The 14,887-nt window shown below is 42.0% G+C and overlaps 1 protein-coding gene across 4 annotated transcripts in view; it reads left to right on the top strand.

Annotated features, from left to right (window-relative positions):
* Positions 1-14,887, top strand: part of SCAI (suppressor of cancer cell invasion) — a 201,054-nt gene that overhangs the window by 125,190 nt on the left and 60,977 nt on the right. For all 4 annotated transcript variants that reach the window (XR_008668725.2, XM_031014486.3, XM_031014487.3 and 1 more), the window contains one exon: positions 14,696-14,797. Coding sequence is in view for 3 of the 4 variants with exons in the window: in XM_031014486.3 (XP_030870346.1) it covers positions 14,696-14,797 (102 nt within the window). In the remaining variant the exon portion in view is untranslated. The remainder of the gene's footprint in view (positions 1-14,695; positions 14,798-14,887) is intronic.

Raw genomic sequence — 14,887 nt, 5'->3', positions numbered from 1 at the left:
CTTGAGGTCAGGAGTTCAAGACCAGCCTGGCCAACATGGCGAAGCCCCATCTCTACTACAGAATGCAAAAATTAGCCAGCCATGGTGGCATGCTCCTGTAATCCCAGCTACTCAGGAGGCTGAGGCAAGAGAATCACTTGAACCTGGGAGGCGGAGGTTGGAGTGAGCCAAGATCACACCACTGTACTACAGCCTGGGCGACAGAGCGAGACTCTGTCTCAAAAATTAATAATAATAATAAAGTTTCCAAAATGTATATGTCCTACTTTCCAATCGAGCAAAAAGGGGCGAGGAGTTGGTGTTTTTTGTGTTTTTTTTTTTGAGACGGAGTCTTGCTTTGTCACTCAGGTGGGAGTGCAGTGGCACGATTTTGGCTCACTGCAACCTCCATCTCCCAGGTTCAAGCGATTCTCCTGCCTCTCAGCCTCCCAAGTAGCTGGGATTACAGGCACATACCACCACACCCGGCTAATTTTTGTGTATTTAGTAGAGATGGCATCATCATGTTGGCCAGGCTGGTCTTGAACTCCTGACCTCAAGTGATCCTCCTGCCTCAGCCTCCCAAAGTGTTGGGATTACAGGTGTGAGCCACCGCACTTGGCCAGGAGTTGTTTTTGCGTAAATTTGTCAAAAGTGAATTTCAAATGTTTTTTCATGACACAGTAGCACCATGATGATGAGATTTAATGTACTAGAAATGAAATTTACTGGAAATTACACCAGTGAATACATTTTTCTAGATGTGTTTTTTATACAAGTTTAATTTTGGATCCTATCCTAGCATCTATCAATCACTTTTGTTATTGTTAAATTTTTCTGGTATTTCTCCATTTTTGGCTTTTATGACCATTATTTTGCAAATGTCTACAACGTTTTTGAAATTATAGTATGAATATACTAAATGGAAATATTTTGAAACATTTATGGTTTGTATAGTTATACTATCTTAAGGCTCGGTATTTTTCTCACTTTTTTTTAATTCAAAGAAAATTTTTTTAATCAGAAAAATATAAATTAAAACCAAATGAGATATCACCGACCTAGATGACTAAAAACAAAAGAGACCAAGAAACTGATAATAGCATATCCTGGCAACTAGTACAAGAACTGAATATTTCATACTATGTAGAAATAGAAATTGATAGATTTACTTTAGAAAAGTGGCAGGCATTATCTAGTACAGCTCCATATGTGCACACTCTATGACCAAGCATTTCCAGTATTTTCTTATTGATCTGTAAGAGTTCCGAATATATTCTACATGAAAGTCCTTTGTCAGATTTATGTATTGAACTATCTTCTCCTACTCTTGTCTTGCCTTTTACTCTCTTCTGATATCTTCTGTCTCTTTTTCTCGTTTTCTTTAAACATCTGTTAAAATATTTATTAGTATCTACTCTATGCCAGACGCCCCTGTTCCAGATACTGAGATTCCAGTGAACAGAAGTCCTTAATTTTAATGTAGTCTAATTTATAATTTTTTTCCTTTCTGGTATTAGCTTTTTTGTGTCCTATTTTGAGAAATCATTGCTTACCTTACCTTTCATATTTAGATCTATGATCTCTTTGGGATTTATTTTAGTGTGAAGTATGGGTCAGATTTTCTTTCTGGATTTCCAGTAGACCTAGCACCATTTACTAAAAAGACCATCTTTTCCCTGCCACACTGCAGGGTCACTTTTATCATAAATCTGATGTTCAAATATATTTGAGTCTCATTCTGTTCCTTTGGTCTGTATGTCTATTATGCTGATACTTCTGACTTCATTATTATGGCATTTTAATAGGCCTCGATATATTGTGGTAAATGAAATACTGATTTTTTCTAATTTTTTCTCTTACATTGATTCTGATTCTTATTTCCTTCTTCCTATTTTGAATTTAATTTGCTTAGATAACTGACATTTATTTATTTATTTATTTATTTATTTAGACAGAGTCTTGCTCTGTCTCCTAGGCTGGAGTGCAGTGGTGCAATCTCAGCTCACTGCAACTTCTGCCTCCCAGGTTCAAGTGATTCTCCTGCCTCAGCCTTCCTAGTAGATGGGACTACAGGTGCGTGCCACCATGCCCGGTTAATTTTTTGTATTTTTTTTTTTGTATTTATTATTTTATTTTATTTTATTTTATTATTATTATACTTTAAGTTTTAGGGTACATGTGCACAATGTGCAGGTTAGTTACATATGTATACATGTGCCATGCTGGTGTGCTGCACCCATTAACTCATCATTTAGCATTAGGTATATCTCCTAAAGCTATCCCTCCCCCCTCCCCCTACCCCACAACAGTCCCCAGAGTGTGATGTTCCCCTTCCTGTGTCCATGTGTTCTCATTGTTCAATTCCCACCTATGAGTGAGAAGATGCGGTGTTTGGTGTTTTGTTCTTGCGATAGTTTACTGAGAATGATGATTTCCAATTTCATCCATGTCCCTACAAAGGACATGAACTCATCCTTTTTATGGCTGCATAGTATTCCTTGGTGTATATGTGCCACATTTTCTTAATCCAGTCTATCATTGTTGGACATTTGGGTTGATTCCAAGTCTTTGCTATTGTGAATAGTGCTGCAATAAACATACGTGTGCATGTGTCTTTATAGCAGCATGATTTATAGTCCATTGGGTATATACCCAGTAATGGGATGGCTGGGTCAAATGGTATTTCTAGTTCTAGATCCCTGAGGAATCACCACACTGACTTCCACAATGGTTGAACTAGTTTACAGTCCCACCAACAGTGTAAAAGTGTTCCTATTTCTCCACATCCTCTCCAGCACCTGTTTCCTGACTTTTTAATGATTGCCATTCTAACTGGTATGAGATGGTATCTCATTGTGATTTTGATTTGCATTTCTCTGATGGCTAGTGATGGTGAGCATTTTTTCATGTGTTTTTTGGCTGCATAAATGTCTTCTTTTGAGAAGTGTCTGTTCATGTCCTTCGCCCACTTTTTGATGGGGTTGTTTGTTTTTTTCTTGTAAATTTGTTTGAGTTCATTGTAGATTCTGGATATTAGCCCTTTGTCAGATGAGTAGGTTGCGAACATTTTCTCCCATCTTGTAGGTTGCCTGTTCACTCTGATGGTAGTTTCTTTTGCTGTGCAGAAGCTCTTTAGTTTAATTAGATCCCATTTGTCAATTTTGTCTTTTGTTGCCATTGCTTTTGGTGTTCTAGACATGAAGTCCTTGCCCATGCCTACGTCCTGAATGGTAATGCCTAGGTTTTCTTCTAGGGTTTTTATGGTTTTAGGTCTAACGTTTAAGTCTTTAATCCATCTTGAATTAATTTTTGTATAAGGTGTAAGGAAGGGATCCAGTTTCAGCTTTCTACATATGGCTAGCCAGTTTTCCCAGCACCATTTATTAAATAGGGAATCCTTTCCCCATTGCTTGTTTGTCTCAGGTTTGTCAAAGATCAGATAGTTGTAGGTATGTGGCGTTATTTCTGAGGGCTCTGTTCTGTTCCATTGATCTATGTCTCTGTTTTGGTACCAGTACCATGCTGTTTTGGTTACTGTAGCCTTGTAGTATAGTTTGAAGCCAGATAGCGTGATGCCTCCAGCTTTGTTCTTTTGGCTTAGGATTGACATGGCGATGCGGGCTCTTTTTTGGTTCCATATGAACTTTAAAGTAGTTTTTTCCAATTCTGTGAAGAAAGTCATTGGTAGCTTGATGGGGATGGCATTGAATCTCTAAATTACCTTGGGCAGTATGGCCATTTTCACGATATTGATTCTTCCTACCCATGAGCATGGAATGTTCTTCCATTTGTTTGTATCCTCTTTTATTTCCTTGAGCAGTGGTTTGTAGTTCTCCTTGAAGAGGTCCTTCACATCCCTTGTAAGTTGGATTCCTAGGTATTTTATTCTCTTTGAAGCAATTGTGAATGGGAGTTCACTCATGATTTGGCTCTCTGTTTGTCTGTTATTGGTGTATAAGAATGCTTGTGATTTTTGTACATTGATTTTTGTATCCTGAGACTTTGCTGAAGTTGCTTATCAGCTTAAGGAGATTTTGGGCTGAGACAATGGGGTTTTCTAGATATACAATCATGTCGTCTGCAAACAGGGACAATTTGACTTCCTCTTTTCCTAATTGAATACCCTTTATTTCCTTCTCCTGCCTAGTTGCCCTGGCCAGAACTTCCAACACTATGTTGAATAGGAGTGGTGAGAGAGGGCATCCCTGTCTTGTGCCCGTTTTCAAAGGGAATGCTTCCAGTTTTTGCCCATTCAGTATGATATTGGCTGTGGGTTTGTCATAGATAGCTCTTATTATTTTGAGATACATCCCATCAATACCTAATTTATTGAGAGTTTTTAGCATGAAGGGTTGTTGAATTTTGTCAAAGGCCTTTTCTGCATCTGTTGAGATAATCATGTGGTTTTTGTCTTTGGTTCTGTTTATATGCTGGATTACATTTATTGATTTGCATATATTGAACCAGCCTTGCATCCCAGGGATAAAGCCCACTTGATCATGGTGGATAAGCTTTTTGATGTGCTGCTGGATTCGGTTTGCCAGTATTTTATTGAGGATTTTTGCATCGATGTTCATCAAGGATATTGGTCTAAAATTCTCTTTTTTGGTTGTGTCTCTGCCCAGCTTTGGTATCAGGATGATGCTGGCCTCATAAAATGAGTTAGGGAGGATTCCCTCTTTTTCTATTGATTGGAATAGTTTCAGAAGGAATGGTACCAGTTCCTCCTTGTACCTCTGGTAGAATTTGGCTGTGAATCCATCTGGTCCTGGACTCTTTGATTGGTAAGCTATTGATTATTGCCACAATTTCAGAGCCTGTTACTGGTCTATTCAGAGATTCAACTTCTTCCTGGTTTAGTCTTGGGAGGGTGTATGTGTTGAGGAATTTATCCATTTCTTCTAGATTTTCTAGTTTATTTGCGTAGAGGTGTTTATAGTATTCTCTGATGGTAGTTTGTATTTCTGTGGGATCGGTGGTGATATCCCCTTTATCATTTTTTATTGCGTCTATTTGATTCTTCTCTCTTTTCTTCTTTATTAGTCTTGCTAGCAGTCTATCAATTTTGTTGATCCTTTCAAAAAACCAGCTCCTGGATTCATTAATTTTTTGAAGGGTTTTTTGTGTCTCTATTTCCTTCAGTTCTGCTCTGATTTTAGTTATTTCTTGCCCTCTGCTAGCTTTTGAATGTGTTTGCTCTTGCTTTTCTAGTTCTTTTAATTGTGATGTTAGGGTGTCAATTTTGGATCTTTCTTGCTTTCTCTTGTGGGCATTTAGTGCTATAAATTTCCCTCTACACACTGCTTTGAATGTGTCTCAGAGATTCTGGTATGTTGTGTCTTTGTTCTCGTTGGTTTCGAAGAACATCTTTATTTCTGCCTTCATTTCGTTATGTACCCAGTAGTCATTCAGGAGCAGGTTGTTCAGTTTCCATGTAGTTGAGTGGTTTTGAGTGAGTTTCTTAATCCTGAGTTCTAGTTTGATTGCACTGTGGTCTGAGAGACAGTTTGTTATAACTTCTGATCTTTTACATTTGCTGAGGAGAGCTTTACTTCCAACTATGTGGTCAATTTTAGAATAGGTGTGGTGTGGTGCTGAAAAAAATGTATATTTAGTTGATTTGGGGTGGAGAGTTCTGTAGATGTCTATTAGGTCTGCTTGGTGCAGAGCTGAGTTCAATTCCTGGGTATCCTTGTTAACTTTCTGTCTCGTTGATCTGTTTAATGTTGACAGTGGGGTGTTAAAGTCACCCATTATTATTGTGTGGGAGTCTAAGTCTCTTTGTAGGTCACTCAGGACTTGCTTTATGAATCTGGGTGCTCTTGTATTGGGTGCATATATATTTAGGCTAGTTAGCTCTTGTTGAATTGATCCCTTTACCATTATGTAATGGCCTTCTTTGTCTCTTTTGATCTTTGTTGGTTTAAAGTCTGTTTTATCAGAGACTAGGATTGCAACCCCTGCCTTTTTTTGTTTTCCATTTGCTTGGTAGATCTTCCTCCATCCTTTTATTTTGAGCCTGTGTGTGTCTCTGCACGTGAGATGGGTTTCCTGAATACAGCACACTGGTGGGTCTTGACTCTTTATCCAATTTGCCAGTCTGTGTCTTTTAATTGGAGCATTTAGTCCATTTACATTTAAAGTTAATATTGTTATGTGTGAATTTGATCCTGTCATTATGATGTTAGCTGGTTATTTTGCTCGTTAGTTGATGCAGTTTCTTCCTAGCCTGAATGGTCTTTGCAGTTCGGCATGATTTTGCAGTGGCTGGTACCGGTTGTTCCTTTCCATGTTTAGTGCTTCCTTCAGGAGCTCTTGTAGGGCAGGCCTGGTGGTGACAAAATCTCTCAGCATTTGCTTGTCTGTGAAGTATTTTATTTCTCCTTCACTTATGAAGCTTAGTTTGGCTGGATATGAAATTCTGGGTTGAAAATTCTTTTCTTTAAGAATGTCGAATATTGGCCCCCACTCTCTTCTGGCTTGTAGAGTTTCTGCCAAGAGATCCGCTGTTAGTCTGATGGGCTTCCCTTTGTGGTAACCCGACCTTTCTATCTGGCTGCCCTTAACATTTCTTCCTTCATTTCAACTTTGGTGAATCTGACAATTATGTGTCTTGGAGTTGCTCTTCTCGAGGAATATCTTTGTGGTGTTCTCTGTATTTCCTGAATCTGAATGTTGGCCTGCCTTGCTAGATTGGGGAAGTTCTCCTGGATAATATCCTGCAGAGTGTTTTCCAACTTGGTTCCATTCTCCCTGTCACTTTCAGGTACACCAATCAGACGTAGATTTGGTCTTTTCACATAGTCCCATATTTCTTGGAGGCTTTGTTTGTTTCTTTTTATTCTTTTTTCTCTAAACTTCCCTTCTCGCTTCATTTCATTCATTTCATCTTTCATCACTGATACCCTTTCTTCCAGTTGATCGCATCGGCTCCTGAGGCTTCTGAATTCTTCACGTAGTTCTCGAGCCTTGGCTTTCAGCTCCATCAGCTCATTTAAGCACTTCTCTGTGTTGGTTATCCTAGTTATACATTCGTCTAAATTTTTTTCAAAGTTTTCAACTTCTTTGCCTTTGGTTTGAATTTCCTCCTGTAGCTTGGAGTAGTTTGATCGTCTGAAGCCTTCTTCTCTCAACTCGTCAAAGTCATTCTCTGTCCAGCTTTGTTCCGTTGCTGGTGAGGAGCCGCGTTCCTTTGGAGGAGGAGAGGCGCTCTGCTTTTTAGAGTTTCCAGTTTTTCTGCTCTGTTTTTTCCCCATCTTTGTGGTTTTATCTACTTTTGGTCTTTGATGATGGTGAAGTACAGATGGGTTTTTGGTGTGGATGTCCTTTCTGTTTGTTAGTTTTCCTTCTGACAGACAGGACCCTCAGCTGCAGGTCTGTTGGAGTTTGCTAGAGGTCCACTCCAGACCCTGTTTGCCTGGGTACCAGCAGCGGTGGCTGCAGAACAGCGGATTTTCGTGAACCGTGAATGCTGCTGTCTGATGTTCCCCTGGAAGTTTTGTCTCAGAGGAGTACCTGGCCATGTGAGATGTCAGTCTGCCCCTACTTGGGGGGTGCCTCCCAGTTAGGCTGCTCGGGGGTCGGGGTCAGGGACCCACTTGAGGAGGCAGTCTGCCCGTTCTCAGATCTCAAGCTGCGTGCTGGGAGAACCACTGCTCTCTTCAAAGCTGTCAGACAGGGACATTTAAGTCTGCAGAGGTTACTGCTGTCTTTTTGTTTGTCTGTGCCCTGCCCCCAGAGGTGGAGCCTACAGAGGCAGGCAGGCCTCCTTGAGCTGTGGTAGGCTCCACCCAGTTCGAGCTTCCTGGCTGCTTTGTTTACCTAAGCAAGCCTGGGCAATGGCGGGCACCCCTCCCCCAGCCTCGCTGCTGCCTTGCAGTTTGATCTCAGACTGCTGTGCTAGCAATCAGCGAGACTCCGTGGGTGTAGGACCCTCCAAGCCAGGTGCGGGATATAATCTCCTGGTGCACCGTTTTTTAAGCCCGTCGGAAAAGCGCAGTATTGGGGTGGAAGTGACCCGATTTTCCAGGTGCCGTCTGTCACCCCTTTCTTTGACTAGGAAAGGGAACTCCCTGACCCCTTGTGCTTCCCGAGTGAGGCAATGCCTTGCCCTGCTTCGGCTCGCGCACGGTGCGCTGCACCCACTGTCCTGCGCCCACTGCGCGCTCCCTAGTGAGATGAACCCGGTACCTCAGATGGAAATGCAGAAATCACCCGTCTTCTGCGTCGCTTACCCTGGGAGCTGTAGACCGGAGCTGTTCCTATTCGGCCATCTTGGCTCCTCCAATTTTTTGTATTTTTAGTAGAGGCAGGGTTTCACCGTGTTAACCAGAATGGTCTTGGTCTCCTGACCTCGTGATCTGCCCACCTTGGCCTCCCAAAGTGCTGGGATTACAGGCGTGCCTCCTCGCCTGGCCAACTGACTTTATTTTTATTTTTGAGACAGAGTCTCACTCTGTCCCTCAGGCTGGAGTACAGTGGTGTGATCTTGACTCACTGCCGCCTCTGGCTCCTGGGTTCTAGTGATTTTCCTGCCTCAGCCTCCTGAGTAGCTGGCATTACAGGCATGTGCCACCACGGTGGCCCAGCTAATTTTTGTATTTTTAGTAGAGACAGGGTTTCGCCATGTTGGCCAGGCTGGTCTCAAACTCCTAGCCTCAGGTGATCTGCCCCCAGCTTAGCCTCCCAAAGTGTTGGGATTACAGGTGTGAGCCACTATGCTCTTTTTCCTCTTCTAATATAAAAATCCCTGGGCTGGGTGTGGTGATTCATGCCTTTGGGCATGGTGGCTCATGCACTTTGGGAGGCAAAGTGGGGCAGATCGCCTGAGGGTCAGGAGTTCTAGACCAGCCTGGCCAACATGGCAGAATCTGATCTCTACTTAAAATACAAAAATTAGTCAGGCATGGTGGCATGTGCCTATAATTCCAGCTACTTGGGAGGCTGAGGCAGGAGAATTGCTTGGACCCAGGAGGTGGAGGCTGCAGTGAGCCCAGATTGCACCGCTGCACTGCAGCCTGGGCAACAGAAGAAGACGCCGTCTCTAAATAAATAAATAAATGAATAAAATAAAAATCCAAAGCTGTAAAATTCTCTTTAAGCATTACTTTAATTTTATTCTGCATATTTTGATATTTTGTATTTTTTCCAATCCTGCTTATTCTATAATATTTTATATTTTATATTTTCTTTCAGTTGAATGTATTTTCTAATTTCTTTTTTAACTCTTACTGACAGTATATTGCACATCTCCAACTTGAGTTTGATAATTTTTTTTCAGGACTTTGGAGATTTAATTTCATTATCTTCTCTCATTTCTGTTGAGAAATTGTCTGTTAGATTTATTAGTCACATATTATATCCACTTAAGGAAATGTTTCTTTCCTCTGTGTGTTTTTAAGATTTTCTCACTTTCTTTGATTCTTTGTAGTTTTACTATGTTATATTCAGGTGCAGTTTTCTTTATTTATCCTGCTTGAGGTTCACAGAGTTTCTTGAATCTATGGGTTTATGTCTTTCATCTATTTTGAAATATGGTTATTATGTCTCTGAATATTGTTTCCCTTCTGTTCTTTCTCTGCTCCACTTCTAGGACTCAGTTACATGTTTGTAGACCCTTTCACAGTGCCACGTGTGTCTGTTATATTCTTTTCTGTATTTTTCATCATTTTTTCCTCTCTAGGTTTAAGTTAGGCTGTTTTCTGTTGACTTCTTTTCCATTTCACTAACCATGTCTTCTGATGTGTTTAATCTGCTATTTAACCTTTTACTAAGTTTCATATTTCACATATTGTCTTTCTTAGCTCTGGATTTTTCCATTTGATTCTTGTTTTATAGATTAAATTTTTTTTTTCCTAGCCTGGGCAGCATGATGAAACCCCATTTCTACAAAAAATACAAATATCAGGCCAGGCAGTGGCTCATGCCTGTAATCCCATTACTTTGGGAGGCCTAGCTTGGTAGATCACTTGAGGTTAGGAGTTCGAGACCAGCCTGGCCAACATGGTGAAACCCTGTCTCTACTAAAAATAAGCCAGGCATGGTGGCTCATGCTTGTGATCCCAGCTACTTGGGAGACTGAGGCAGGAGGATCACTTGAACTCTGGAGGCAGAGGTTGCAATGAGACAAATTCGTGCCACTGCACTCCAGCCTGGGTGACAGAGTGAGACTCTGTCTCAAAAAGAAAAAAATAAAGGGCCGGGCACAGTGGCTCACGCCTGTAATCCCTGAACTTTGGGAGGCCGAGGCGGGCGGATCACAAGGTCAGGAGATCGAGACCATCCTGGCTAACACGGTGAAACCCCGTCTCTACTAAAAATACAAAAAATTAGCCGGGCATGGTGGTCGGCGCCTGTAGTCCCAGCTACTCCGGAGGCTGAGGCAGGAGAATGGCGTGAACCCGGGAGGCGGAGCTTGCAGTGAGCAGAGATCGGACCACTGCACTCCAGCCTGGGCGACAGAGCGAGACTCCGTCTCAAAAAAAAAAAAAAAAAAAGAAAAGAAAAAGAAAAAGAACTAAAAAACAAACCTTAGCTGGATGTTGGTCATGTGCCTCTAGTCCCAGCTGCTTGGGAGACTGGGGTGGAAGAATCACTTGAGCCCGGGAGGTCAAGGCTGCAGTGAGCCATGATTGTGCCACACACTTCAGCCTGGGTGACAGAAGCAGACCCTGTCTTTAAAAAAATTTTTTTTTTTTCTTTTTAGAGACAGTATCTGGTTCTGTCATGCAGGTGGGAGTGCAGTGGCACAGTCATGGCTCACTGTAGCCTTGAACCTCCCAGGCTGAAGTGATCTTCCTGCCTCAGCCTTCCAAAAATGTTTATGTTTTATAGAGATGGGGTGTTGCTGTATTGCCAAGGCTGGTCTCAAACTCCTGGCCTCAAGCAGTCCTTCTGCCCTAGCCTCCCAAATGTTGGGATTATAGGCATGAACCACGGCACCTGGCCCTTTTTTATTTTTTAGTAGATTTTAATTCTCTGGCAGAATTCTCTATTTCTTCATTTGTGTTCTACCATGTCTATTTTGTTGATTACACTTAGTAGTTATTTTAAAGTCCTTTTCTGCTAACTATACTCTCTAGTTATGCTAACTACAAGTGTGTTGGTCTGTTCTATTGCTTGTTTCTCACTTTAAAAATTATCATATTATCTTAATATTTATAATTACTATATATCTGATAATTTGCTTGCATATTAATTTATAATCAAATCCCCCAGCATTCTCTTTCTTTTCTTTTTGTTTTGAGACAGTCTTGCTCTGTCGCCCAGGCTGGCATGCAGTGGCATGATCTCAGCTCACTGCAACTTCTGCCTCACTGGTTCAGTTGATTCTCCCACCACAAACTCCCCAGTAGCCAGGACTACAGGCACGCCCTACGTGCCCAGCTAATTTTTATATTTGTTAGTAGAGATGGGGTTTCACCATGTTGGCCAGGCTCGTCTCAAACTCCTGACCTTAGGTGATTCACCTGCCTCAGTCTCCCAAAGTGCTGGGATTACAGGTGCGAGCCAGCACGCCTGGCCTCAGTTTTTACATTTCATTTATTGTATTTTTTATTTTTAAAAGTATAGGTCAGGTGCAGTGGCTCACGCCTGTAATCCCCACACTTTGGGAGGCCGAGGCGGGCAGATTACGAGGTCAGGAGTTCAATACCAGCCTGACCAATATGGTGAAACCCCATCTCTACTAAAAATACAAAAATTAGCCGGGCGTGGTGGCGTGCGCCTGTAGTCCTAGCTACTCAAGAGGCTGAGGCAGGAGAATCACTTGAACCCGGGAGGCAGAGGTTGCAGTGAGCCGAGATCGCGCCACTGCACTCCAGCCTGGGTGACAGAGCGAGACTCCGTCTCAAATGAATGAATGAATGAATGAATGAATGTATTAGGTTATTTTCTACATATTCCTTTGATTGGCTTAATCATGATTTTAATTACTTCTTCTATTTAAGCATATGAAACTAACTTTTTTTTTTTTTAAGAGACCGGGGATGGGGGCGTGCATCTCACTATGTTGCCCCTTCTTTAATCCCCGCCTCTTGGCTGGTCTCCAGCTCCTGGCCTCAAATGATCCTCCCACCTTGGCCCTCCAAACTGCTGGGATTACAGGTGTGAGCTGCCACACCTAGACTTTTGCATGTTATGTATGATGTTTGTATCATCCTGTTTCTGTTTGCTGAATCAGGCGTGCCTTTTTTCTTCATGCGTTTTATGATTTTTGTTTCTGAGTCTTCTTTGATGTAATTCTGTCAGCTAGAATTCTGTAAGACCTGAATTGAGGATGCCTTCTTCCAATGAAGATCTGCATTGCTTTTTCCCTCAAAACTTGGGGGCAGTATCAGTTTTTGTTCTTTTTAAGTGAAAAACCTTATAGATTTTTCAGCCATGCAAATAATGTTAATTCAGATTCTCAAACCACATGAGAATCAGCATATGGCCATGAATTCTTGGGGGAGACTTTTCTTGATCTCTTCTCAGAACAAAGGCTAAGGTAGAGTTTCCTTCATGTTTATGTCTCTGGAGCAGATTTGTTTCTAGTGTTCTCCTCTGAGGCCATATCTTTTTGTGCATCCAGTTTTATTTGGGCATAGGTGTATGTGTGGGAGGGGCCATTCTCCAACCAACCAACCAGTTCTTAGCCAGGAGCCCCATGCTACCCTTACTATAGGAAAACAAGGCATTAGTGCCCACTTATCTCCTTAAACCTCTTCCCCTTCTTTAATCCCCGTCTCTTGGCTGGGCGCAGTGGCTCATGCCTGTAATCCCAGCACTTTGGGAGGACGAGGCTGGTGGGTCATCTGAGGTCAGGAGTTCAAGACCAGGCTGACCAACATGGTGAAACCCCGTCTCTACTAAAAATACAAAATTAGCCGGGCATGGTGGCACATACCTGTAATCCCAGCTACTCAGGATGCTGAGGCAAGAGAATCACTTGATCCTGGGAGGCGGAGGTTGCAGTGAGCCGAGATTGCGCCGTTGCACTCCAGGCTGAGTGACAGAGCGAAACTCACATACATACACACACACATATGTATATTAAATGAGTTAAATGTTTGAAAGTGTAGTTAGTAATCTTCATAAACTTATTCTCATCTTAACTAAATAATTCCTCTTTTTTTATTTGATAGAAACATGTTCTTTAAAAAATTCTCATCTGTTTTATTATCATGTGTGTTCCTGAAGTTCCGTATAAGTATTACTGAAATTGGAAAAGGATACAGACTTAAATATTGTGTAGTGCCAAAATGTATGGAAGAAATTACTATAAAATATGGATCATAGGCTGGGCGCGGTAGCTCATGCCTGTGATCCCAGCCCTTTGGGAGGCTGAGGCAGGAGGATCATCTGAGGTCGGGAGTTCAAGACCAGCCTGACCAACATGGAGAAACCCCATCTCTACTAAAAATACAAAATTAGCCTGGTGTGGTGGCGCATGCCCATAATCCCAGCTACTCTGGAGGCTGAGGCAGGAGAATCGTTTGAACCCGGGAGGAGGAGGTTGCAGTGAGCCGAGATCGTGCCATTGCACTCCAGCCTGGGTGACAAGAATGAAACTCCATCTCAAAAAAAAAAAAAAATATATATATATATATATATATAAATATATATATATGGATCACAGTTGTATTTCAGCATAGCTAATTCATCAAAAGTTAGCTCTTTTTTCTCATGTAGCAAGGATTACTATCAAACTTCTGTGTTGAGGTGGGCAGATGACTTGAGGTCAGGAGTTTGAGACCAGCCTGGCCAACATGGTGAAACCCCATCTCTGTTAAAAATACAAAAATTAGCCAGGTGTTGTGGCACACGCCTGTAATCCCAGCTACTCCAGAGACTGAGGCAGGAGAATCGTTGGAACACGGGAGGCAGATGTTGCAGTGAGCTGAGATTGTGCCACTGCACTCCAGCCTGGGCAACAGAGCAAGACTCTGTCTCAAAAAAAAAAAAAAAGAGAGAATTTGGGCTGGAGATCCCTGTGGTGTTAGTGAAAAACTTGCCCCTCACATAGCACACTACCTACACGTGTGAATTCATCCACTAGTCTGTGGAGGTTAACATGTTTGTAGAACCTAATATAGTCTCTGTGCTGCTGCTGCTGCTTAATTTTTTTTGAGACAGAGTCTTTCTCTGTTACCCAGGCTGGAATACGATGGTGCGATTTCGGCTCATTGCAACCTCCGCCTCCTGGGTTCAAGCGATTCTTCTGCCTCAGCCTCCTATGTAGCTGGGATTACAGGCATCCACCACCACACCCGGCTAATTTTTGTATTTTTAGTAGAGATGGGGTTTCACCTTGTTGGCCAGGCTGGTCTCGAACTCCTGACCTCAGGTGATCCACCTGCCTTGGCCTCCCAAAGTGCTGGGATTATAGGCGTGAGTCACCATGCATGGCCCCCTGTGTTTCTGTAACTACTTAAAAAAACAAAACCTGAGGAAGTTTATTGATCAGTAGACATGTATATGGCTGGAGAGGTATGTGATAAAGCAAATATAAAAAATGCTTATTATAGGATCTAGATGATGAACATATGGATGTCACTGTAGAATTCTTCCAGTCTTTCCATCGCTTGAAAATTTCTGTAACGAAATATTAGAGAAAAAGGTACCCAAAGCCCTGAAGTACATGTGAAAGTCACAACTAGGAACGTGATAAAAGTCTTTAAAGTCTGCATGTTGCATTAAGGCTAGGTTGTGTTTGTTTTTTTTTTTCTTGCAGGTTAAGTTCAGTGAACTAACTGTTGACATGTTCCGGATGTTACAAGCTCTGGAAAGGGAGCCAATGAATTTAGCTTCCCAGATGAATAAACCAGGAATGCAGGTAATTTCCTCTTTTACATTTGCAAGTTTGGTAACCCTCTGGCTGCTTCTCTCCTGTTGGAACGCTGATTATTCAACAGATACTACAGCC

Source organism: Gorilla gorilla, chromosome 13, assembly GCF_029281585.2.
Source record: "Gorilla gorilla gorilla isolate KB3781 chromosome 13, NHGRI_mGorGor1-v2.1_pri, whole genome shotgun sequence".
Lineage (NCBI taxonomy): Eukaryota > Metazoa > Chordata > Mammalia > Primates > Hominidae > Gorilla > Gorilla gorilla.
The sequence above is the reverse complement of the archived record's forward strand: the minus strand, read 5'-3'. Positions and strand labels throughout refer to the sequence as shown.